Source organism: Macaca fascicularis, chromosome 2 (assembly GCF_037993035.2).
Source record: "Macaca fascicularis isolate 582-1 chromosome 2, T2T-MFA8v1.1".
Lineage (NCBI taxonomy): Eukaryota > Metazoa > Chordata > Mammalia > Primates > Cercopithecidae > Macaca > Macaca fascicularis.
In genome coordinates, this window is record NC_088376.1 from 149,641,513 (window position 1) to 149,668,840 (window position 27,328).

The 27,328-nt window shown below is 40.4% G+C and overlaps 1 protein-coding gene across 17 annotated transcripts in view; it reads left to right on the forward strand.

Annotated features, from left to right (window-relative positions):
- ATG7 (autophagy related 7) overlaps nt 1-27,328 on the forward strand; it is a 267,087-nt gene that overhangs the window by 52,408 nt on the left and 187,351 nt on the right. For 12 of the 17 annotated variants that reach the window (XM_065539502.1, XM_045384718.2, XM_005547834.4 and 9 more), the window contains 5 exons: nt 1,777-1,865; nt 3,389-3,510; nt 10,610-10,700; nt 12,065-12,209; nt 17,499-17,657. In XM_065539502.1, the coding sequence (XP_065395574.1) occupies nt 1,777-1,865; nt 3,389-3,510; nt 10,610-10,700; nt 12,065-12,209; nt 17,499-17,657 (606 nt within the window). The remainder of the gene's footprint in view (nt 1-1,776; nt 1,866-3,388; nt 3,511-10,609; nt 10,701-12,064; nt 12,210-17,498; nt 17,658-27,328) is intronic. The other 5 variants (XM_074032987.1, XM_074032989.1, XM_074032988.1 and 2 more) reach the window with 2 other exon arrangements.

The window sequence follows — 27,328 nt, forward strand, 5'->3', positions numbered from 1 at the left end:
ATTTATGAACTGATCGTGGAGAGATGAAAAAGATACTCTCTGCTCTCCAGATGCTCTTTGTCTTCCTTTTTTAAAAAATAAACTTTATTTTGGGATAATTTTAGATTTACAGAAGATAGTGGCAAAGACAATACAGAGAATTACCATATACCTTCACCTGGTTTCAGTTTTCTCTAATGTTGTCACATTATATCACCACGTTTCATTAGTCAAAACTAAGAAGCCAGAATTTTTACATTACAATTAACTCAACTCTAGACATTTCCAGTTTCACCAGTTTTTTCCTATAATACCCTCTTTCTGTTTAGGATCCAGTCCAGGATACCACATTGCAGTTCGTTGTCATGTCTCCTCCTTAGTTTCCTGTGATCTGTAGTTGTTTCTCAGGCTTTCTTTGATTTTTTTGATGACCTTGACATTTTTGAGGAGTACTAATTAGTTATTTTTATAGAATGTCCCTTAATTTGCGTTTGTCTGATGTTTTCTTGTGATTAGACTGGGGTTATTACGGGTTTTTGGAAAGAATACCACAGAGTGAAGTACCGTTATCATCTGATAATCCACGTGACATCCTTGGTAATGTTAAATTGATTACTTGGTTAAGGTAATATTTGCCAGGTTTCTCCACTGTAAAGTTACTATTTTTTTCTTTGGAAGTAAATCACTAATTCCAGCTACCTTTAAGGAGGGGAAGGGTTAAATTTTGCTTCTGAAGAGGGCAGTATTTGCATATATTGTTTGGAAATTTTCTTTAAGGAAGACTTGTCCCTTCACATTTATTCCATTCTTTATTTATATCAATGTGGACTCATAGATACTTATTTTATACTTTGGGTTATAATTCAACATCATATTATTTATATTGTTGTACAAATTGTGCCAGCCTTGGCCATTGAGAACTCTTTCAGTTGGTGCCTGTATCCCCTTGGCATGCCCCAATTCATTTGTTTTTTGAGTACCTCCTTTCCTGGTATTATAAGATGCTCCAAGCTTCTCTTGTATTTTCCCTGCCTGAGCCCTAGAATTAACCATGTGTCCAAGGAGCCCTGATTTCTTTTCTTGGAGAATGGTATTTAGAAGTCAGTATCTGGGTGCTAGATGCTCATTGTCTTTGAAAGGAAGGAGACAGAAAAATGAAAAATGTTATATACAAGGTTCAAAGAGCTATGGAAGCAGCAAGGACAGGTCAACTACTTCTGCCAGGAGAAGACTTCACTGAAGAAATGGTATTTTAAATTGAGTAGAGTTTTCCAGATGAAGATCAGGATTGGAGTGGGATGGGAAGGGGAAGGGAGGAAATATATGTTAGCAAAATCAAGGGTAACTAGCTGTTTAACTTGATCTGATTGTAGGCTTACATTAGTAGTAGCCCTTCTTTGATTTTCTCATTGCATAAAAATGAGTCAGTTTCACAGATTATATTTCTTTGTTTACAAGAGGATTTTCTCTGCAAGCCCTCTTGACTGTCCTCCTTCATTCCCCATCTTCCTTCTAGTCTTTTTTCCTTCTAAATGTATTTAGCTCCTACTTTCTGCCAGGCCCAATGCAAGGCACAGGGATGCAGACAAGAATTTGATAACCCCTGCCATCAAGAAGTTCTGTAGTCCAGTGTGAGATCCTGTGGCTTTCTTCTCCTCCCCTTAGCCCTTTACCAGATGTCTAATTTTTAAGGCTTTGCAGAAAGCATAAAAGAAACAAAGAGGAAGTATGAGCAGCATCTGTATTGTGAAGCTGAGATGATACTTGACTCACTCAGAAAGTCTTTTTTGTTCACAGATAACAATTGGTGTATATGATCCCTGTAACTTAGCCCAGTACCCTGGATGGCCTTTGAGGAATTTTTTGGTCCTAGCAGCCCACAGATGGTATTTACAAGAGTGTGTGTTTGTCTGTCTGTCTGCCTTTGTCAGTATGTGTTTTACAATGTGTCTGTTTCTATTTGTATCTCTGTTTTCCTAAATGTTTTTTTTTTTTCCATTTTGGGCATGGAAATCAGGTAATCAATAAATCAGTCATAACCCAATTTCCATACTAGTGAACCTTAAGCAGGTCTGTTAGGGACCTGCATATTCTGATCATTCTGTGCTAAAGATGTTTTAGCGTATGGTAGAGTTGGTAGCCAGAGGTCCTGACACAAATTCTGTAGCCCTCCCTTCTAGCTGTCTGGGTTTCTTTCAGATAGGATTTTTCTACTGCGATCATTCTCCATTTTTTCTTAACCCTAAAACAATTAAAACAGAGGATATCTTAAAAGCCAGTATATATTTGAAAAGATGCCCAACATCATGTCATTAAGGAAATAAAAATTAAAACCATAATGAGATGCTACTACATATCCACCAAAAGTATTTAACAAAAACGTCCATACCAAGTGTTGTCGAAGATGTGGAGCAAATACGGCTGGAAAAATGTTGGGCAGTATCTACCAAAATTAAAAATATCTATGGCTTAGCAATGTTACTCTCAAGTATATTACTCACTGAAATACATACATAGATAGAAGCAAAACACATATACAAGAATGTTTACTGAAGCATTATGCTCAATAACTAAAAACTGGGAATAGTCCACATGTTCTTCAATAGTGAAATGAATAATAAATTTTAGTATATCCCTTACGATGAAATGCTGTATTACAATGAATCTGAGTGAACTATTAATACAGAAATCAACATGAATGAATTTTAAAAACATAAGTGAAATAAGTTGGACCTAAAATAATACGTACTCTATGATTCCATTTATGTAAAGTTAAAATAGGCAAAACCAATATATGGACTTAGAGTAGTTGTTACTTTTGAGAGAAGGCATGAGACAGCCTTCTTTATACTTGGGATTTGTGTAATGTGTCTGCTTTACTTAAATAAAAATGTTTATTTAAAAAATGAAGATAGATAAATTATAGATTGTGCTCTTAGGGAGACAATCCACAATTATCCAGGTGGTAAGTCTACACAGTGCAAATGGGCTTCCTAACTACTGACTGAAGTGCTACTGCTTGATATGGAAGTTCATATTTGGAGAGCGGAGGGAACCAAAAGAACCCACGTCTTAAAGAGTTTTTTCCTAAATGTCTTGTGAGCATTTTTTCCTTGCATTTAAAATATTTATTTGTCAGAATTATTTATGTGCAATATGACTGTAATATAAAATTCACCTAGAAGGAAATCACAGCCAATTCATTGTTCAGCCTCTAAACACTTGGACAGAGGAACCGTATATGAATATGTTCAAAAGAGTTAAGGCCATCTCCTGTGGGTATCAGAGAGGCATAATTACAATGCATTGAATTCTCTCCAACTGGTTTGCTGAAGCTCTTATGTGAGCTTTTTCTTTTCCTTCCTTTAAAAAAAATAATAAATAAATAAAAATCCGGGCATGACAACAGGAGTAGCAGTTTCCAGTCTGTTGAAGTTCTTTGCTTCCGTGACCGTACCATGCAGGGGGCGCGAGACGTTGCCCACAGCATCATCTTCGAAGTGAAGCTTCCAGAAATGGCATTTAGCCCAGGTAATTTGCCGGTCTTTGAAAATGCATATAATTATCATTTATCAGAAACAGAACCAGGTTTACTTTCTTTTCATCCCTTCACAATGGCACAAGAAAGGAAGAGAAAAGTACAACTTGTACCTCTTTGCCAATGCAGACACCTACTTCGAACAGAGGGCACGCTCTGCTATTCAGACTGGAACAAAGGCAAAGATTGTGACCAGGAAATTTTCTCTAGGCAGTTTTTTCAGTCTTCAGGATTTGTTCCCCTCTGCTCCGCCTGTTTTCAATTTTACTTTTGTTTAACACAAAATCTTTATTCCTGTCCATTCTTAAAGGAAGGATGAAGTATTAATGCACTTAAATATTTATTTGTTAGATGTGTTAGATGTATGTGATCCTGTTCTCCATATAGCAAACCAGTCAGCAAAAATGCCATTTCTCCTTCCACATTTAATATCTTCATTTGATCCTTATGTGACAACTATCAGCTTTTATCCCCATTTTCTAAATTCGAAACTTAGACTGAGAGACATTTTTTCTATAGAGAGATATATATGTGTGTGTATATATATACATATATATTTTTTTACGTATGTCACAGAGATGGAATACATACTCAAGTTTGAGTAAAATAAGAATATAATGCCCAGCTCCGGAAATATTTCTTATCAGGAATCCATGTCCTGTGTCAAAGTCAGAGCACAATGTCTGGCACATCGTAGGTGCTTTATAAATGTTATGTAAATTTCCTAGCTCACATAAAGCCCCGCACTTTTATACTTCTTGCCAGAATAATTCCTCATCTTTATGTGATTTGTATGCTTTTGAGAGCACTTTCACAACATATATTATTATTATTATTTTTGAGGCAGAGTCTAGCTTTGTCACCCAGGCTGGAGTGCAGTGGCATGATCTCGACTCACTGCAGCCTCCACCTCCCAGGTTCAAGTGATTCTCCTGCCTTGACCTCCCAAGAAGCTGGGATTACAGGAGCCCACCACCAGGCCCTGCTAATTTTTGTATTTTTAGTAGAGACAGGTTTCACCATGTTGGTCAGACCGGTCTTGAACTCCTGACCTCAAGTGATCCACCCACCTTGGCCTCCCAAAGTGCTAGGATTACAGGTGTGAGTCACCGAGCCTGGCCTCACATGTATTATTTAACTTGTTGTTCCTCACACCATCCTGATGGTTCCAAGGCACATTTCTTTCCTTATGCCATAGATATGCCTTAAAATGTGTGTGTGTGATGGGGGAGGTGGTGTCAAAATCTCTTTCAAGGCTGGGTGTGGTGGGTCATGCCTGTAATCCCAGCACTTTGGGAGGCTGAGGCAGGTGGATCATCTGAGGTCAGGAGTTCGAGATTGGCCTGACCAACAAGGCGAAACCCTGTCTCTACTAAAAATACGAAAATGAGTCAGGTGTGGTGGCGGGCGTCTGTAATTCCAGCTACTCAGGAGGCTGAGGCGGGAGAATCACTTGAACTTGGGAGGTGGAGGTGTAGTGAGCCTATTGCGCTGCTATAGGTGCTATAGCCTGGGTGACAGAGCAAGACCCTGTCTCAAAAAAAAAAATCTCTTCTGAGATATCTTTTCTAGAGTGCTAAAGTCAAAAGGATTCAGGACTGGCCCACATGACATTTTTTCAGCAGTTCTGTGCTCTAACATGGATGTCTTTACAGACTTCTCTGAAAGATTGACAGAGTACTTCCGTTTGATCAAAGGACGATGCTGCTTTTCAGTTTAGAGCCTTTGCCGTTCTGCTGTCTTTAGATATTTGCATTGAATGTAGCACCCTCTTCTGGCAAATTATAAAATAGCTCCTGTGTAATGTTAATTTACATGCTGTACCTTCGTTTTATTAAACTACACTTAAAGATAGTCACAGGGGTATCCAATCTTTTGGCTTCCCTTGGCCACACTGGAAGAAGAATTGTCTTGGACCACACATAAAATACACTAACACTAACAATAGCTGATGAGAAAAAAAAAAAAAAAAGCAAAAAAATCTCGTAATGTTTTAAGGAAGTTTATGAATTTGTGTTGGGCCACATTCAAAGCCGTCCTGGGCCGCGGGTTGAATAAACGTGGTCTTGGGGAATGAGGTGAGAGTTAACTAAAAAGTAATGTGGGTCTGGTCTGTGTGTCTGACAAGCTGCCAGGCACCTTCCATGAGGCAATCACTTAATTCTGCCAACCACTCTGTGGAGAGGCAGTTTTCTTTACACTTTATGACACAGTCACTGAGTTATTCTTACATCCTACTCTCTATGATAACGCTCATGCTTGATGATGCTGACATTTTTTTTTATCTTTTTTTGAGATGGAGTCTTGCCCTGCCACTTGAGGCTTGAGTGCAGGTTCGCTTGTTGGCCAGGCTCGAACCCCTGACCTCGTGATCCGCCAGCCTCAGCCTCCCGAAGTGCTGGGATTGCAGGAGTGAGCCACTATGCCTAGTCACTTTTTTTTTTGGAGACAGAGTCTCACTCTGTCGCCTAGACTGGAGTGCAGTGGCAGGATCTCAGCTCACTGCAACCTCTGCCTCCGGGGTTCAAGCAATTCTCCTGCCTTAGCCTCCTGAGTAGCTGGGACTGCAGGTGCACACTGCCACACCTGGCTATTTTTTTGTGTTTAGTTGAGATGGGGTTTCACCATGTACCCAGGCTGGTCTTGAACTCCTGAGCTCAGGCAATCTGCCTGCCTCAGCCTCCCAAGGTGCTAGGATTACAGGCGTGAGCCACCGTGCCCAGCTGATGCTGACATTTAAACCTAGAAACCACACCTTACATTTCCATCTGAAAAAGGTTTTCTGACATCCAATAATGCCTTTAACATATCTTCTTTATGCCTGATATTTAATGTAGATTATTTAGCTTAGGAAAGGCAAATGAATTTCCTGTTTTTCATGTAAATTAATATGTTCCGTCTTAGCTGTAAATAAAACTTTATGGTAAATACAGCTTTATAAAGAATTTTTCTATATCATAATGTAAACTGAAAATATAAGTATGGTTGTACTTTTCAGTACTTTTAAGACATCCCATAGTTGCCATGGTAATGGTATAAGGAGTATTATTTTAAATTATTTTATTTTATTTTATTTTTTGAGACAGGGTCTCGATCTGTCACCCAGGCTGGAGTGCAGTGGCAAAATCATAGCTCACTGTAGCCTTGACCTCCCAGGCTCAAACCATCCCCCCAGCTTAGCCTCCCGAGTAGCTGGGACTACAGGGATGTGCCACCACACCTGACTAATTTTTGTATTTTTTGCAGAGACAGGGTTTCACTAGGTTGCCCAGGCTGGTCTTGAACTCCTGGGCTCAAGCAATCCTCTAGCCTCAGCCACCCAAAGTGCTGGGACTACAGCTGTGAGCTACCTTGCGCAGTCATGGAGTATTATTTTAAATATCCTATGTCTTCTTTTGCTTCCTCATGGTGTGTTACAGCTCTGGCACCTGGTGGAGGAAGATGGCAGACACTGCTGAGGGTAGAGATTCCATCATCTTAACTCTGGTTTTTCCTGTGCTCCTCCTGCTTGCCCACTATGGGAGACAGCCCCCAATTTTTCCCTAAAAAATATTTTCTTGGCCAGTTGCGGTTGCTCACGCCTGTAATCCCAGCATTTTGGGAGGCCAGGGCAGGCAGATCATGAGGTCAAGAGATCGAGACCATCCTGGCCAACGTGGTGAAACCCTGTCTCTCTACTAAAAATATAAAAATTAGCTAGGCATGGTGGCGCGCACCTGTAGTCCCAGTTACTCAGGAGGCTGAGGCAGGAGAATTGCTTGAACCTGGGAGGCAGAGGTTTTAGTGAGCCAAGATAAGTGCCACTTTACTCCAGCCTGGCAAGAGAGCAAGACTCTGTCTCAAAAAACATATATATATATGTTCATATATATTTTTTTATGTATTATATATTATTTAATTTGGTGTAGGTCTTATTGGTATAGATTATATGGAGGCAGGTATGGTAAATACTATTGCCATATGTGGTATTTTTTTCATTATTAAGTTTAAGGAGCATCTGATTTTCTTAGAAATGGCTATAGCCTTTATTATTTTTTTTTTTTTTGAGAGATGAGGTCTTCTTATGTTGCCCAGGCTGGCCTTGAACTCCTGAGCCAAATCCTTCCTCCTGCAATCTTTCCTCCTGCCTTAGCCACCCAAGTAGCTGGGACTACAGACATGAGCCCAGCATCTGTTACCTTTTGAGTATAGAGAGCTTTTAATTGAAATTATGTTTTATTTTTGTCTAATAATTTCTTACCTGTAACAAGAGAAAACCTAGGCTGGAGTTATGGATGACAGTACTAGGCTATGATTCTGTAGTTCTTGTCAAGTTCCTGTGCTATGTATCAGAGACACATTAAAAAAAAAAACAAAAAAAACTTGTATTTTCCGTTCAGGGTATATGTGGTTTGTTATATAGGTAAACTTGTTTCACAGGGGTTTGTTGTACCGATTATTTGATCACCCAGGTACTAATACCTAGTACCTAGTATTTTTTCTGATCCTCTCCCTTCTCCCACCCTTCACCCTCAAGTAGGCCCCAGTGTCTGTTGTTCCCCTTTGTGTCCATGAGTTCTCATCATTTAGCTCCTACTTATAACTAAGAACATGCAATATTTGGTTTTCTGTTCCTGCACTAGTTTGCTAAGGATAATGACCTCAAGCTCCATCCATGTTCCTGCAAAAGACATGATCTCATTCTTTTTTGTGGCCGCATAGTATTTCATGGTGTATGTGTACCACATTTTCTTTATCTAGTCTGTCACTGGTGGGCATTTAAACTGATTCCATGTCTTTGCTGTTGAGAGACACATATTTAATTCAATCTAAGAATAGTAATAAAATCAAACAAAATATCAATTAGTAGCAGGTGGGAACTGTTTCTTTTCCCCACAGAAAAACAATTCTGAAGTCTTAATCTCTTTATGAAACTCAAATCTGACTGGGTGTGGTGGCCCATGCCTGTAATCGAAGCTGCTCCAGAGGCTGAAGCTGGAGGATCACTTGAGCCCAGGAGTTAAAGAATAGCTTCAGCAACATAGCAAGACCCTGTCTCAAACAAGAAAACTCTATTTTTTCAGTTTTAATTTTTCATGGCATTAAAAAATACTGCATTAGAGTGCCCAATTTAAAATGGGGAAGGACGTTTGCTTTCTGGCTTCTTGCTGTGAATGATACCCCCAGCCAAACTGGGGCCCAAGTAGCTTTCAAGGATAATTGGCCCTATGGTTTCTCATTGGTCATCCTATCCCAGAAACAAAAGATCGTGTAAAGGGAATCTCAATACCTTCTATGTCCCATAATTATATTTGGCAATACTATTTTTTTTTTTAATTTCAAAAGCTAAAAAGTTTCCCAAGGAAAGGAAAATTGCGATCTTGATAGAAATTCAAAAGTAGGAGAATGGACAAAGAAAACCAGTGTACAGGCTGGGTGTGGTAACTCACGCCTGTAATCCCAGCACTTTGGGAGGCTGAGGTGGGTGAATCACGAGCTCAGGAGATCGAGATCATCCTGGCTAACACGGTGAAGCACCATCTCTACTAAAAATACAAAAAATTAGCCGGGTGTGGTGGCGGGCGCCTGTAGTCCCAGCTACTCAGGAGGCTGATGCAGGAGAATGGCGGGAACCCAGGAGGCAGAGCTTGCAGTGAGCCAAAATCGTGCCACTGCACTCCAGTCTGGGCGACAGAGCAAGACTCTGTCTCAAAAAAAAAAAAAAAAAAAAAAAAGGAAAAAACCAGCGTACAATTAGAAACAAAATTAAAATTCCCCCTCCCAGTCCCATACATCTTAATTTCAAGTCAAGGAGTTTCTGTTCCTGCAGAGTCTGTTGCTTAAGGCAGACTGGAGGTGATGCTGGAAGTGTAGGCTGTGGCGGGGTGAATTTCTTGCTTAGGAGTTCAGGCTTTATTGTGAGCAGTAGGAATTCAATGAGAAAAGGGGAGCAGCATAGGTCCTGAGATGTAGGGAGCCCAAGAGGGTGGGTGGATCCACTAGCAAGATTTACAAGGCTGTGGTTCCACCAAGGCAGGCAGAGCTTTCATTAACATGAGAAGGACGCAGGCGTGTCCTACAAAGCAATTGAGATGTTTAAGAGAATTTTGCAACAGTAGAATAGAGCAGTGTTTCCTTTGAGATTGTAATTGGTATGCAGGGAAATGAAGGGAGATATCGAGAGCCATGTAAGTTCGGGAAACACAAAGCCAAATCAAATCACGTGGGTTCTGTACTGCAGGTTTCTCAGAGCTTTTATCTCCCTCATGTGCCATGTGAATGGCCAGGTTTGAGTGGTATTGGGGGGCTGGAGATAGAAGATAGATATAAGTATAGAAGCATTTCCCAAGTCTGTTTAGCTACAGGATCCTTATCCTCTGAGATTATTGAATAGGACACACTTTGGGAACTGCTAGAATTGGAGTTAATTGGAGTTACAGAGGCTCCCATAGCAGGGATTAAAAGGGCAGCGGGGAAGGGAGAAGTAAGGGAAGGGAAAGTTCTGAATGGATAAAGATGAGCTTAAAGGAAAGGGCAGCTTAATCAAAGGACAGTCACCTTGGACTATGATCTGCTCACAGGTGCAGTGACAGAAAGGCTGAGCAGGGGGACATGGTAAGGATGAGCAACAGAAGGTACATACTGAATTTAAAGATTCAGATCCCAATAGGAACTTCAGTGAAGGTGTGGTGCAGTTACATTGGCTTGGCTTGCTTAGATAGAAGCCTCAGTGGGGTTATACCTACCCCAGATAAGACTGTCTTTTTTTCTTTTTCTTTTTTTTTTTTTTTCCCAGCAACTTCCAGTAACAGTGAAAGTTGAGGCACCTTGGGCCAGAGTTGAGGACTATTTCAGAAGCTCCTGTACAGGAAGATTGCTTGGGTTTGATGGTCCCTAAACAAGACTCCCAGTAGTTGAGAAAGATGGGGAGGCAACTGTAGCAAGTCCATGGAAATTCAGGCCCTCAGGTCTCTTTTAGAAAGAAGCAAACCAAAAGCTTGTCAATGCATGGGCCATTATGAATGTCGATCCTTTTTATACAAGGTTGCTGCTTGATCTGTTTGTTTTTATTCTTCCCTCCTTCATTAAGCTTTGTGTTTTATTTGCCTTAAGATTGTCCTAAAGCAGTTGGATGGGAAAAGAACCAGAAAGGAGGCATGGGACCAAGGATGGTGAACCTCAGTGAATGTATGGACCCTAAAAGGTAGATTTGGGAAGCTGTTTTCTCCAGTCAGGCTTGTTGTAACCAAGACACACACCAAGTTCTGTCAGGCCAACACAATGTTGTGTAATTCAGCCCAGGGGGTGCCAGTCATGCTGCCATGTGTTATCCTGCTCTTTAATTGAAGTTTGGTTGTGAGAATTAATATTAACAATGCATATCCTGAAGGGCAGACTGTTCATCTGTTCTAGACATTTTAAATTTTGTTCTTTCAAGCTCATGCTCTCAGACCACCAGTGTACCTGTACTGTCTTTCAGTCCTTTATGCATTGTCCTCTGGCTTGGTCCTATTGGCTCACTTCTCCCTGTGCCCCAGACGGAGTCTTGCTCTGCACAGGCTGGAATACAAGGGTGTGATCTCTGCTCACTGCAAGCTCCGCCTCCTGGGTTCAAGCGATTCTCCTGCCTCAGCCTCCTGAGTAGCTGGGATTACAGGCACACGCCACCACACCCAGCTAATTTTTTGTATTTTATAGGGACAGGGTTTCACTGTGTTGCCCAGGCTGGTCTTGAACTCCTGACCTCGTGATCCACCTGCCTCGGCCTCCCAAAGTGCTGGGATTACAGGCATGAGCCACCACGCCCAGCCCTTATTGGCCCACTTTGAAGGATATTAGAAGAATTATTTCATGGAAACCACTATTGTATTTAAGGGCGAATCTGAGTGCACTCTTTTTGTTTGTTTGTTTGTTTGAGACAGTTTCGCTCCTGTTGCCCAGGCTGGAGTGCAATGGCATGATCTCGGCTCACTGCAACCTCCACCTCCCGGGTTCAAGCGAATCTCCTGCCTCAGCCTCCTGAGTAGCTGGGATTACAGGTGCCTGCCACCACACCCAGCTAATTTTTGTATTTTTGGTAGAGACAGGGTTTCACCATGTTGGCTAGGCTGGTCTCGAACTCTTGACCTCAGGTGATCCACCCGCTTCGGCCTCCCAAAGTGCTGAGATTACAGGGGTGAGCCACTGCCTGGCCTGAGTGCATTCTTTATTAAGGAGATATGAGAGAAATTTCTGTTTTCAGTACTAGGAAAAACTTTCCTCTTAATCAAATGGTATGTTCTTATTCGTGGACACCATGATTCCTATAACCAGTCATGCTCTTCCCTTTTCACCTTGGCTGCTGGAACTCAGTATCAAATTTGTGGCCCCCTCATTGCAGAGGACTCCAACAGCGTGCTGCTGGGGGGAACCTTTCTCCTCCCTGCTTACCCTCCAGCTTCATTTTCTTTTTCATTTGATCCCAATTTCCTTATTATTTCTTATTTTCTCACATAGCCACTTGAAATCTTTCAGAACAAGATTATTGCACAAATGAGAGACTGAATAAGTAAATCTCTCCTTTTCTAGGTTAGCTGAGTCATCAGTGGATCTAAATCTCAAACTGATGTGTTGGAGATTGGTTCCTACTTTAAACTTGGACAAGGTTGTGTCTGTCAAATGTCTGCTGCTTGGAGCCGGCACCTTGGGTTGCAATGTAGCTAGGACGTTGATGGTAAGTAGGAGGTGGGGGGTGCAAATGGCACCTTTGAAATTGTAGCTTCTCTTCTTGTTTTACTCTTCATGATTGCCTTCCATCTCCCAGCTCTCCATCCCCTCCATCTCTCCCTCCCTTCCTTTTTCCTTTTCTTATCTTTTTAAGTGTAAAAGAAATACAAGCTTTTATCATCAGATAGAAACAGAAAGTCCTCCACACCCATCGCAAGTCCCATTTCCTGTTAAGCTGACTTTGTAGATTAGTATGCAGCCTATTTCCCAGATGTTATTGTAGACATATCTAAATATAGAGAAATGTTTATCTTTGCTGATATTTATTTATATTTATGAAAATTAGATCATAGCATACTATCTATAACAGGTTTTTATTTTTAACTAGATAGAAAAATGACTGTGGCTACCTTTCTGTGTTTCCATAGTATGTATATGTGGTATTTTGTTGTATGACTATGTTCTTTATTTAATCAATTTCAGGTTACTTTCTATTTTTTTCTATTAGATACTGTTCTCTATTAGAGAACATTCTTATACTTGTATGTTTATTCATCCATAGGATTTTTTTTTATTTTAGGAGGAAAGCCCTAGTCATAGAATTGCTATGTTAGAGAGAGTTTAGAATTTGAATGTAAATATTTTATTTATGTTTGTCATTAATTTTTTTTTTTTTTTTGAGGCAAAGCCTCACTCTGTCACCCAGGCCGGAGTGCAGTGGCATGATCTCAGCTCACTGCAACCTCCGCCTCCTTAGTTCAGCGATTCTCCTGCCTCAACTTCCTGAGTAGCTGGGACTACAGGTGTACACCACTACACCTGGCTAATTTTTGTATTTTTAGTAGAGACAGGGTTTTGCCATGTTGTCCAGGTTGGTCTTGAACTCTTGCCCTCAAGTGATCTGCCTGCCTTGGCCTCCCAAAGTGCTGGGTTTACAAGTGTGAGCCACCACGCCTGGTCAAAATTTTTTTTCAAACGAAATTGCCTTCCAAAAATGTTACACATATGAGACATAGAACTTTTTTCCACACTCTTGCCAAAATTGGATATGTCAACTTTTGAAATCTCAGTCAGTTAAGTAACATTTATTGTTTGAATTTGCATTTCTTTAATTAGCAAGGGTGAGTTTAATTTTATTTCTTTTGTGAGTTTTATTTCTTTGATTCATGTTCTTTGGGTTGTGTCTTTTATTGATTTAGAGTTCTTTTTATTGGGGCAATTAACCTTTTTTCTGTATTATGATGCAAATGTTTTTCTCAGTTTATCTAAGGTATCTTTAGCCATATAAAAGTTTTTTTCAGCTTTATGTTGTTATAATGTGTCAGTCTTTTCCTTTGTGGCTTATGGAACTCTTGTTTTTATGTTAGAGCTTTATGAATATGGAAATTTTTTGGTTATATGATGAGGGGTAAAGATCTAGCTACTTTTGCACAAAATGGATTGTTAGTTGTTTTAATGGCATGTATTCAGTAATCTAAATCATTTTTCTGTCTTTATCAAAGGCTAAACCCCCTTACATACCTGAGTCTCTTTATGGATTCTCTATTTTGACTCATTGATCTATTTTTTTATTCCTATATTCATACTCACTGTTTTAGTTGAAATTACAGTGAATTTATAGATAAATTAGAAGGAATTGATGTATTTTTATGACATTAATCCTTAGTTCTGGAAGTATAATCTCTTAATTAGATCATCTTTGTCTTTCAGTAGTATTTTCTTTATATAGGCCTTGCATGTTTAAATATGGTATTTCTACATATTTAATGATTTTTTTCCTTTAGAGATATTTTCTCCCATTAAACTTTCCAGTTGACTATTACTGGGATGTAGGAAAAATAGTGAATTTTGCATATTTATCTTTGGCCATCTTTCTAAGCTCTCTTAGTTCTAAGAGTTTTTTATTCTTTTATAGCTTAATAGTATTCCTCACCAACACTTACATCTTTCTTTTCCTTGTCTTATAAGACTGGGTAGAACTCCACAGTAATGTAGACGAATGGCAGTGAGAGTTGTTATCTTTGTTTTGTTGCTGACTTTAATGAGAGTGCCTCTTGTTTTTACCTTTAATTATGATATTGGTTTCTGGTAAGTGTTCTTTATAATTTAAAGAAGCTGATTTCTGCTTCCGCATGTTTATATCAGAAATGTTGAGCTTTATTTATCAAGACAAAGTATTCTAATGTTGAGCATTCCTAGAATAAACCCTATTTGTACACGGTATCTTATTCTTCTCATATACCCTTGAATTCAATTAGTAATGTTTTGTTTTTAAATGTTACATCCCGGCCGGGCACGGTGGCTCACACGTGCAACCCCAGCAGTTTGGGAGGCCAAGGTGGGTGGATCGTTTGAGCTCAGGAGTTCGAGACCACCCTGGACAACATGGCGAAATCCCATCTCTACAAAAAAAAAAAAAAAAATACAAAAATTAGCCAGGCTGTGGTGGCGCGTGCCTGTAGTTGCAGCTGTTTGGGAGCTGAGGTGGGAGGATTGCCTCAGTCCAGGAAGTTTGAGGCTGTAGTGAGCTAAGATCGTGCCACTGCTCTCCAGCCTGGGAGACAGAGCAAGACACTGTCTCAGTCAACCAATCAATTAATCAATAAATTTTACATCTCACTTCATAAGTCAAATTGGTTTATCGTCATATTATTCCTTGTTCTATCTGTATATTTTATAGCTACATTATGCTAGCTTTATAAAATAAACTTAAAAGGTTCTGCCTTTTTTAAGCCCCAGAGCAGTTTAAATAAATGAATTATCTGTTCCTTGATGGTTAAGTAAAATTCAGTTATAAATCTGTCTGGGCCTGATGCATTTAAGAATTTTGTTGGTTGGGGCAGTGGGGGTGCTGGGAATCTGTGAACTTCTACATATGTTTCTGGGTTGACTCACCTTTTTAGATTTTGTACTGCTTTTCTGGCTTTAAAAATTAATTGATATAAAATATATATGGTATTCTCTTATTTTTTAAATCTTGTTTTTATCTTTTAAAAAATCTTTTCATATTCCTAATGTTGTATATTTGTGTTTTCTCTTTTTTTCTCATATTCAGCCTTGCTAGAGAAGCCTATTTTATCAGTCTTTTTGGAGCATTACTTTATTTATTCTATAATTTTTATTTTCTGTCTCATTTTGCTTTCAGATTCATAAATATCTACTTTTATCTTTATTAATTTTTTCTTCCTTCTGTGGAATTTATTTTACTGTCTTTTTCTAGGTTCTAGAATTATTAGATGCTTAGATTTTCCTTACATTTTTCAAAATTGCGAAGTCAACATAAAGCCATTATAGAAAATTTGTAAAGTATAAAAGTCATAAAGCAGAAAAGAAGACACTCATTTTCCTACTGCTTTTTCACTTGTTACTTTTCAGTGTTTAATATGTATTTTAACATTTTATTAGATATATAATAATGTCCTTGGCTGTTACCAATTAACATGTCATTTTATGCCTGTCTATGAGGCCTTCTTTTTATTTTTTGAGACAGAATCTGGCTTTGTTGCCCAGGCTGGACTGGACCTTGTGATCTTCCCACCTCGGCCTCCCAAGTAGTCGGGACTGCACGAGTTCACTGCAATGTCTGCTAAAGCTTTATGACTGTAGAATATGCCTTCTTATATGATGAAACATAACTTACTGAACCCTTCTCCTAATGTTTAGCATTAACATTGTTTCCAATTTTTTACAATTGTAAATTGTGCTGCAAAGAACATCTTTGTGACTGCATCTTGGTCAGTATGTCAGATTACTTCTTAGGATAAATTGCTGGAAATAGGTCATAGGATATGGGTACTCTTAAGATTCTAGAAGCATACTGCCAAATTGCTTTCCAGAAAGATTAGACCACTTTAACATTCTCAATCAATAGGATGATTTTCTCCCTACCACATCCTCACCAGCATTGAGTATTGTGATTTTCTTTAATCTTTGCAGATTAGCCATTTAAACTGTGTAGCATTCCAGGAAACCAAAAGTTAAGTTTGTGGAAATACACCTGCATGTGACTAACCTATGGCATGTTTGTAATGTATCTGGCTTTCTTCCCACTACCCAGCACGTTCCCAGACTGCCTTCCTTGCTATCCACTCATCAGTTGCTTTAAGGAATGCAAAAATACTTCAGAAATAAACATTCCCAAAGCAAGCACAAGTGACTTTATTCTCCCTCCATGGTAGGTTGCTTAGATGATGAAAATAATTTACAAAACTGGGTGGGTAGACCAAAGGTTACCAGTGGGCTTCAAAACAGCCCGTCTAACCTATGCTTATGAAAGGCAGATTCTGGCCTGTTGTGCTCAACGCTGAAAACAAATCTTGGGTCCTCGAGGGCTGGACCTCTGAAACCTTCAATCTAATTGAGTCTCTCAGTTTCTAATGGAAAGATAATGAAATAAGAGAGACAGCAGAATCTTAGCCTTATAGTCAGTCATGGCAGGACATCTCTTAGGTCCGTATGCTTATTTATCATCTACTAAAATATACCCACTGTACCCTACCCCAAGAAGTAGGCAACTTCATTTGGTTGCAACTCTAGAGAGCTCATTCATTCCCACCATTAACCAGATGTATCCCTTAGGCAAATCACTTATCTTTCCTGGGCATCAGTTTCCATATCTATAAAACAAAGTAATTGGACTAAGGATTTTAGAGATCCCATCTACCTTTAAAATTGTATGGTTTTATAAAACTGTTATAGGAGACATAACTGAAGCCTATAAAACCATGAAAACTATTTCTAAGAATATAGACTTGTTCCCTAAATTCCAGATTATTAATAAGGCTTTGTCTTTTGAAGAAATGGTACAAAATGTTCTAAGATATCATACAGTGGGAAAAAATTTGTGAGTCATTTTTTTGAGGAGTTCATTCAGGCTTTAAATGAGCTTCAAGAGTAGTTGTTATTTATATTTAATTATTCGTTAAGGGAAATCAAGGACATTTATGGGCTATTGCTGATCTTTTTAAAATGACAGCATGGACAATTCTTATGGGATTCACCTCCAAATCTTTGGTGACACTGTCAAAAATAATGAATTATTAGTCTGTCCCACTCTGACATTTTTTAGTCTCATTGCTCCAGTAAGCCAGGCACTGAGTATATAATTATGTTGTTTTTTAAGGAAAGTCAACATTCTGTTTATCGTAACCTGAATGTGCACAATTCAGTTGCTGAAGTTTCTTGTGTTTTGAGGTTCCCAAGCTTCTCCAAACCAATACTCCTTTTGAGATTTCAAGAGACAGCACCCTGTGAAATGTTCATCAGAAACACACCATGATCTCCTGTTTCCACACAGGGTTGGGGCGTGAGACACATCACATTTGTGGACAATGCCAAGATCTCCTACTCCAATCCTGTGAGGCAGCCTCTCTATGAGTTTGAAGATTGCCTAGCGGGTGGTAAGCCCAAGGCTCTGGCTGCAGCAGACCGGCTCCAGAAAATATTCCCCGGTGTGGTATGTTGATGCTTTTGCAGAGGTTTTCTGTTACGTCTATAAATGTTTAAGTCTTGGGAAATGAGGCCCTTGTGGCATTGAAGAAAGAGAATCAGACATCTGTCACTTTCTACCAGCCACTCACCGTGTGGCTGAGCCTCTGTTTCCTCATCTGAGAGAGGGATAAAAAAACATAACCTGCAATCCCAGTGTGTCTGGAGTTGGTTCCTTCTGGTGGGTTCTTGGTTTTGCTGACTTCAAGAATGAAGTTGCAGACTTTCACGGTGAGTGTTGCAGCTCTTAAAGATGGTGTGTCCGGAGTTTGTACCTTCAGATGTGTCCTGAGTTTCTTCCTTCCGGTGGGTTTGTGGGGTTCCTTCTGGTGGGTTCTTGGTCTTGCTGACTTCAAGAATGAAACTGAGGACCTTTGCGGTGAGTGTTACAGCTCTTGAAGATGGTATGTCTGGAGTTTGTTCCTTCAGATGTGTCTGGAGTTCCTTCCGGTGGGTTCATAGTCTTGCTGACTTCAAGAATGCAGCCGCAGACTTTCGCGGCAAGTGTTATAGCTCTTAAAGGTGGTGCAGACCCAAAGAGTGAGCAGCAGCAAGATTTATAGTGAAGAGTGAAAGAACAAAGCTTCCACAGCGTGGAAGGGGACCCGAGCAGGTTGCCACTGCTGGCTGGGGTGGCCAGCTTTTATTCCCTTATTTGTCCCTGCCCATGTCCTGCTTATTGTTCCATTTTACAGAGTACTGATTGGTCCATTTTACAGAGTGCTGATTGGTGTGTTTACAAACCTTTAGCTAGACACAGAGCACTGACTGGTATGTTTTTACAGAGTGCTGATTGGTGGGTTTACAATCCTTTAGACACAGAGTGCTGATTGGTGTGTTTTTACAGAGTGCTGATGGGTGTGTTTACAATCCTCTAGCTAGACACAGAGTGCTGATTGGTGCGTTTTTACAGAGTGCTGATTGGTGCATTTGCAATCCTTTAGCTAGACACAGAGCGCTGATTGGTGCATTTTTACAGAGTGCTGATTGGTGCATTTACAATCCTCTAGCTAGACAGAAAAGTTCTCCAAGTCCCCATTCAACCCAGGAAGTCCAGCTGGTTTCACCTCTCACCAGCACTTTCGGAGGCTAAGGCAGGAGGCTTACTTGAGTCCAGGAGTTTGAGACCAGCCTGGGCAACATAGTGAGACCCCATCTCTGTAAAATACAATTAGTCAGGTGTGGTGGTGGTGTGCATCTGTAGTCCCAGCTACGCTGGTGGCTGAAACAAAAGGATTGCTTGAGCCTGGGAGGTCAAGGCTGCAGTGAGCCATTGCACTCAAGCCTAGGTGACAAACCAAAACCTGTCTAAATAATATAATAATAATAATTAATCTTTCTCACATATTCTTGTGAAAACGAAATGACGAATGTATGAAGAAATGGTTTGTAAGTTGCAAAGCATTATGAGTTTAAGTTGAGGAATTTAGGAGTGTATATATTTTTATATCCTGCCTGGTTCCAAAGAGATTTGCAGTGGCTCAGATCTAAGATACTATTTTTCCTCTATCACCAGAATACTTGGTAGTTACTTAGTACAGATTTATGAAATTAAATTGAATGCAGGCCGGGCGCGGTGGCTCAAGCCTGTAATCCCAGCACTTTGGGAGGCCGAGACGGGCGGATCACGAGGCCAAGAGATCGAGAGATGATCCCGGCTAACACGGTGAAACCCCGTCTCTACTAAAAAATACAAAAAAACTAGCCGGGCGAGGTGGCGGGCGCCTGTAGTCCCAGCTACTCGGGAGGCTGAGGCAGGAGAACGGCGTAAACCCGGGAGGCGGAGCTTGCAGTGAGCTGAGATCCGGCCACTGCACTCCAGCCTGGGTGACAGAGCAAGACTCCGTCTCCAAAAAAAAAAAATAAAATGAATAAAAATAAAAATAAAAATAAAAATAAATTGAATGCAAGTCTTCATGCAGAAGAAAGATTGGGCTGAAAGTTTAGCTTTTTGCTCTAGCTGCTTCTGGTTTTTGAGTTATATCATTAGAAATACCAGATAACAAGAGAAAAGTCTTTCAGCTCCTTTCATTTAAAATCTTGACAGTTTTCTTTTTTTAAGGTCAACCAGCAAACGATATTCTGCCTCTTGAATACTTAATCAATTTATCTGACAGGAGTTAGATTAGGTGTCTCCAAAGCATTTGTTTATACTTAAAGTGCCAGAAGAGGTTCTGAGTCCTAACCAAAAAGAAAAAAAAGGCCACTTTCTCAAAGTTTCTCTCTTTAGTCACTTTGTATTAGATTCATCCATTTAAAAATCTTTGCTTTAGAAGCATTGTTAATGTTTTCGTCCATTTCACTAGAGTCCCTGAGGAACATCATTTATTGGGTTTAACAGTATTGATTCACCACCCGCTATGTAGCCAGCTATGTGCTAGATGCTGAAAAAAATAAGTTGCAACCTTGTCATTGAGGAGCCATATTAGTTAGATTTCTGCTGGGACAATATTGCATATCACACAATCCCAAAATCTCAGTGGCTTACAATTGCAAACATTTATTTCATGTTCATGGTGTGCAGGTTGGCTGTGGTTCAGCTGTGTCACTAGGCTGAACTTACTCAATAAGCCACATAACTTGGAGTCAGGTTCCAGTCCATTGTATTTGTTATTTTCAAAATCTAGGCTAAAGGAGGAACAGTCATTTGTGTCCTACTCTTCCTATGGTAGAAGGTTTAAGCTTAAAAGGGTTGGTGATTATTATGCCTTAAAGTCTTAGCTCAACAATGGTACAGTGTGATGTCTTCCATTTCTGTTACCAAAGCAAGTCACAGGACCAAGCCCAAAGTCATTGACATTAGTCGGTGTAGTCCTCCTAGTAGGAGGTCTTGCAAAGGTCATGTTGCAAAGAGTGAGGATATATAATATTACTAGAGGGAGGAGGTGCCTAGTTGGGAAGAATAATCCAGTCTAGGCTGCACACAGTGGCTGAAGCTTGTAAACCCAGCGCTTTGGGAGGCTGAAGTGGGAGGAGATCGCTTAAGGTCAGAAGTTCGAGACCAGCCTGGGCAACCTAGTGAGACCCTAGCACAAAAAAAAAAAGGACTAATCCAATCTATTATTGGAGAGTATTATGAACTCCCTTTAGGACCCAGACAGACCTAGCTTTGAACCTGAGCTCTGTCACTTATTAGATGCCTCAAATTTTTGTTTACCCAAATCCTAGTCATTGTCAGTGACCCAATACAGTTCCCCCTTCCCACTGTTTGTTTAGTTGTTCTATTACTTACTTGCATGTCAAGTAGTGTATTTAAGACCTATTATGTTCCAGGGACAGGGGAACTAGACAGACATGTGGAGCTTAAAGTCTAGTGGGGGATGGTGATTAACAAATAATTTCACAAATACTTATCATTGTAATACATGCAGGAAGCAGGAGCTCAGTTGCCATGAGAATATATAACAGGTAGGCCTGACCTAGACGAGGGGTGGACTGGGACGACTTTTGAGGAAACAAACCCCTGAAGGATGAGTGGGAGTTAGCTAGGTTGAGGGTAGCGGAGCTGTCTGTGCAAATGCCTGAGGTAGGATGAGCATGGTGCTTTTGTGGAATTGAAAGAAAACCAGGGTGGCTGCAACATAGAGGGCAAAGAAGATGAGGAGGAAGAGAAGGCTGAGGTGGGAGCAAGGACCGCCATGCTGGGCCTGAGAGAGCAAGTCCAACTGTTCTTGGAAACAGCCCTCCGGCATCAAGCCTCTTCCTTCACACTTACATCGTGTTACTCTGTTTTCCTTGTTGGGCTAGTAAGTCCCCCAGGCCAGGGTCCAAGTCTTCTATACTTTTATTCTTCATGCCTTATAAATAATAGTAGATAGTATATACAACCCATCGAAGTACTAGTGTAATTCATCACATTCATGAAAAATACTTGTGAAACTATTTAACTTATTGGTTAGCCAGCCTTAAGGGGCTTTCCTTATATGCTTGATTTAGTATAGTTTCTTCATTCAACGGATACTTATTCATCACCTTCTTTCTACCAGGCTATGGAGAAAAGGCTCGACCTAAGTAAACAAGACATGGTTCTGCCCTTATAGAACTTATATTTTATTGAATTATAATTGAAATACTAAATAAAAGGATAAGTAGACATTGCTCAGGAAATATAGAAGAGCAGGACCTGGACAGGTGTCGGGGCGGGGGCAGGGAAAGCCTTCTTAAGGAAGTGACATTTGGTCCGAGCTCTGAAGGAATTGATCAGAAGGGGTCTTGGGGAGGGAGGCAAGGACCAGAGAGTGGTGGGAAAGGCCAGGGACCAGGAGGAGCATTCCAGGGAAGAAAAGTGGCCTTTTGAAGGTAAGAACTGTGTTAAATGCAGACTTCCTAGATATCTGGTTACCTGGAAAAGTTAGAAAGATTGGTTTTATTAATGCAAGATTATCTAATTTGGGCTATCCCTTACTTGTTATTGCAAGATTCTCATCTCAATGCTTGAAGTCGAGTGATATTTGACTTGGAAAAGAAAAAAATAATGGGTGCGACCCTTTTAAAATGTTTAAATTTTGGTCCGGGCACAGTGGCTGATGCCGTAATCTCAGCACTTGGGAGGCTGAGGTAGGCAGATCACGAGGTTAAGAGATCAAGACCATCCTGGCCAACACAACAGGGTTTAGTGAAACCCTGTCTCTACTAAAAATACAAAAATTAGCTGGGTGTGGTGGCACGCACCTGTAGTCCCAGCTACTCAGGAGGCTGAGGAAGGAGAATCATTTGAACCAGGAGGTGGAGGTTGCAGTGAGCCGAGATCGCACCACTGCATTCCAGCCAGGTGACAGAGCGAGAGTCTGTCTCAAAAAAAAAAAAAAAGAAAGAACGAAAAAGTTTAAATTTTGAAATAGTAAATTCATAGGAAGTGATTTGATTTGGATGTCCTCTCCAAATCTCATATTGAATTGTGATCCTCACTGTTGGAGGTGGGGCCTGGTGGGAGGTGTTTGGGTCATGGAGGTGGATTCCTCATGTATGGTTTTGTGCCCGCCCCACATTAATGAGTGAGTTCTCGATCTCTTAGTTCACGCGAGCAAGAGCTAGTTGTTTGAAAGAGCCTGGCATCTCTCTTGCTCCCTCCCTTGCCATGTGATGCACCTGCTCCCCCTTCGCCTTTCACCATGAGTGGAAGCTTCCTTCATCAGAAGCAGATGCCAGCACTATACTTCTTGTACAACCTGGAGAACCACAAGCCAAATAAACCTCTTTTCATTTAATTGCCTCAAGTATTCCTTTATAGCAGTGTGAAATGGACTAACACAGGAAATACAAAGAAGTGTACCAGGAGGTCATGAGCACCCTTCACCCTGCTTCTCCTGGGTGATAGAACTCAAGGACAGGGTGGTTTCACTGAATAGTTGGCCTGAAAAACCTTAAACATTCCCTCAGAACTAGAGAGTTTGACTTTTGTTTTTTGCTCTAAAATATATTTATCCCAAACTAACTGTACTCTGGCCCCAGATCTTCCCGTACCTCAAATGTCCAGCTCATAAGAAACCCTTGCAATTTATCTGTGTGGTATTCTTTGACTAATTCCTTCTCTTCTGCTCCAGGATATAGGTGTCACATTGACCCTTTCCAGGTGCCTTTAAAAATGCTGTGATAAAATTACATGAAAAGAACTGCTCTGCTACAAATACCATACCTGATCTTGGGGAAGAGTAAATTGAATAAGAAAACAACTGATCTTTTATAAATCAAATAGCTATTTGAGGCAATAAGATGTTGGATTATGAGGCCGGGCACAGTTGCTCACGCCTGTAATCCCAGTGCTTTGGGAGGCTGAGGCGGGTGGATCACGAAGTCAAGAGATTGAGACCCATCCTGGCCAACATAGTGAAACCCCGTCTCTACTAAAAATACAAAAATTAGCGGGGCATGGTGGCGCACACCTGTAGTCTCAGCTACCGGGGAGGCTGAGGCAGGAGAATCGCTTGAATCCGGGAGTCAGAGGTTGCAGTGAGCTGAGATCACGCCACTGCACTCCAGCCTGGCGACAGAGCAAGACTCCGTCTCACAGAAAAAAAAAAAAAAGGTGTTGGATTATGGAGCCACACTTGAGGTTTTAAAACCCGAATTTGGACATCTGCTTCAACCCCGATGAGTAGTGGATACTGGACTAGCTCTGCCACCATAAACAGTTACACACTGGGACAAAATATGTAAAATGACTCTTTTCAGACAGCGAACAGTAGGTAGTGAAAGACTGTGGTCCCAGACAGAGGGAAGGAAAGATTTGTCCCAGCTTATTACATGAAGGCACTTTCTGGCCCATGCCATAGCCTGTGGGAGCCCACGGAGATACTCTTGGTCTCAGTGAGCTGAAGGAACAAGCAGAGTTCAGAGCAGCTGAGGTGGCTGGAATTTGCAGGATATAGTACCAGAAATGAGGGAGCTGTGCGCAGGAGTGCCTGGTAGCACCTTGAGTCTTTGACTGAATAGTGAGCTGTGTGTACTCGCAGCACAACAGTCAGACCAGGCAAAAACACACTACCAGAGAGCTATGAGCAGAATGGAGATTCCAGAGCTCACAGGAGCTGGGAGACACTGGAGTCCTGTATACAGAGTGGAGAGACCTCATTGAATACTCTGAGCCTTTAAGTGACACCCAGAATGGCCCCTATAAAGTTTCTAGGGGAAAGCATCTTAGTGGTCTTGTGATAAAGATTTCTTAGGACCTAGTAAATACCATAAACAAAAAATGGTAACTTGGTTGACTTTATACAAATTTAAAACTTCTGCTTCTCAAAAGATGCCTTTCAAAGAAGGAAAAAACTGACCAAACCGAGAAGACATGTGCAGTCCTCTTTTATCCAGAATATGCAAGATAAACAACTCCTACCACTCAATAACAAGACACACAAACCAACTTTTTTTTTAAGGGGAAAAAAGCTTGAACAGGTACTTAATTCATGGTGAAGATCTATGAATGGCTATTGAACATGTGAAAATGCTCAATGTCAATAGTCATCAGGGAAATACAAATTAAAACCAGAAAGATATATCACTTATACACCTACTTAAATGGCTAAGATTAAGAAGACTGACAATGCTAAATGTTGTCAGGGTGTGGAGCAAGCAAAACACTTATATACTGGTAAAATAACTACTTTGGAAATCATGCTGTTTCTCATGAAATTTAACATATGCCTACCTTGTGACCCAGAAATTGTACTTTCAGATCTTTACCTAAGAGAAATGAGAACATATATACATGAAAATACTTATGCAAAAGTGTCCACAGCAACTTTATTCAAAACAGCCCAAATCTAGAAATAACCCAAATCACCATCAACAGGAGAACTGATAAATAAATTATAGTATAATTACACCACAAAAGGAATGTATTATTGATACTTAACAATATGAATGACCCTCAAAAGCATTATGCCGAGCAAAAGAAACCAAACACGAACAATTGTATACCCTAGCATATCATTTATGTGATATGTTCTATAATAGTCTAATCTATGGCTTATGAAGTCAGATCAGTTGTCATCTGGGGACAAGTGGGGACCAACTGAGGGGGAACACAAGAGCATGTTCTGGCATCATGGAAATGTTCTATATCTTGATAGTTGTATGCAGTGGTTAATCTCATTTGTCAGAATACATTGAACTGTGCATGTAAGATCTGTGTATTTAACTTTATGTAAATTATACCTCAACCTGGCTGCACCTTTGAATCATCAGGGGAGTTTTAGAAAATATTGGTGCCTGGGCTCATTCCTAGAGATTTCCATTTAAATGGTCTGGGAAAAAGCTTGGCCATTAAACTCTCTAGGTGGTTCTGATATACAGCCAAGTAGAAAACCACTGTGTTGAAAGTTGCTGAATTCCAGCCTCTGGGATGTGGACATAACTGATGGGCTCTTATGTTAGCTTACTGGCTGAAATTTTAGCAAGTAGAGATTTATTTAGGTTAGCAAAGTTACTTTATTATTCAAAAGTTCAGAATTGGTATTGCATGATTATGCTTCCATCTTGGTGTCATGAAAATACATACATAATAGTTCTTTGGATCAAGCTACCACCATTTAACATGCTTTGTCAATTGTAGTATGTCAGTAAGGTATTGCAGGTATTGCAATTATTACTGTAGTCATTGCTTTTATTATTGCTTATTACAGCATTTGGTACACGGTAGGTGCACAATACTTAATGAATTAATGAGATCCTGATAGCTGTGCTAGTCTCATTGTTAAAATAGACATGTTTCTGCACCTTTCTTCTTTCTGAAATCCTTTTTGCCTCATGTCCTTTCCTGCTTTGCTTGCCACTCTATTTTTCATTCCTTTTGAAATTATTGTTCTTCCTTTTTGAATTCCAGAGATTAGGTTTAAAGTCGAAGACAATGAAAAAATATCCACAATCTACAAATTTGATATTTCTTTTTAAAAAGATCTGCTTGCCCTGTCCCTTGAGCTGTTTTTCCAGTAAGTGAGGGGTTTTGGCAAATGAGTGAAAAAGCCGATGTTTTCAAACACTTCCCTATGGCCAGTGTTACACCAGGGTTAAGGGTACAGTTTATGATTCTAGAACACATTCATCTTTTGTGGAAAGTCAGTGTCCCTGGCTTCATTAGCACCCATATATGACTCACTGTTAATATGCCAAAATATTATGTGGTCATCAAGGGGTAGATGGTAAATTATAGAGCTGTTCTAAAGCGCATGTAAAAAATCCCAATTCAGGGAACTCAGGTTGCTGGACAGCTTCTACTTTTGGACAGAGAGTGAAGCCTTACTCTGTCCCACACTCTGACATCACCCACTGTAACTCCTTCTGCCCCACAAAAATATCTACATACTCATAAGTAGATATTTTGGCTCTAAGTTAGCAAGTAGTTTTTTGTATTTGAGGTTTTTTAAAATGCATATACCCCTGAAAGGATTAAGGCAAGATCATCAGTCATTCTAACCTAATGTGAGATCAAATTATATTTGCTAGAAAACTCCGTATGGAGATGTTTAACACTGAGAAAACAGAAGGGAGGGCAATTTGGAAGCAAATAGGAAGAGATAGCCCAGTTGGAAAGAGGTACTTAGACAGGGTACAGTGGCTTATGCCTGCCATTCCAGCACTTTGGAGGCCAAATCAGGAGGATTCCTTGAGCCGAGGAGTTCGAGAGCAGCCTGGGCAACATAGTGAAACCTATCTCTACTAAAAATTAAAAAATCAGCCGGGTGTGGTGATGTGTGCCTGTAGTCCCAGCTACCTGGGAAGCTGAGGTAGGAGGATCCCTTGAGCCCAAGAGGTCATGGTTTCAGTGAGCTATGATTGTGCCAGTGCCCTCTAGCCTTGGCGACAGAGCAAGACCGTGTCTCAAAAACAAAAACAAAAAACAAAAAGCCCCAAAACACGAAAAGAAAAGAAAAAAAACAGAGGTACTTGGGTAGGCAGAAGGTGCTGTGATAAAGTTTCTTGGCCTTGGATGACTGGAAAGAGCCAAAGATACAGCTTTCTCCAGTGTCCTTACCTCAGGTAGGATGAGCCCCCTCCACTTTGGAACTGAGATCCGTATGTCTTTGCTTGCTGCCCTGCCCTGCCTCAGGGCCCTGGGGTGATAGGTCAAGGTGTTCTAGGATGCAGACGTGAAGAAGAGAGAGGGCATGGGAAGGGTGCAGCATAATAGTGCACAGGGACATC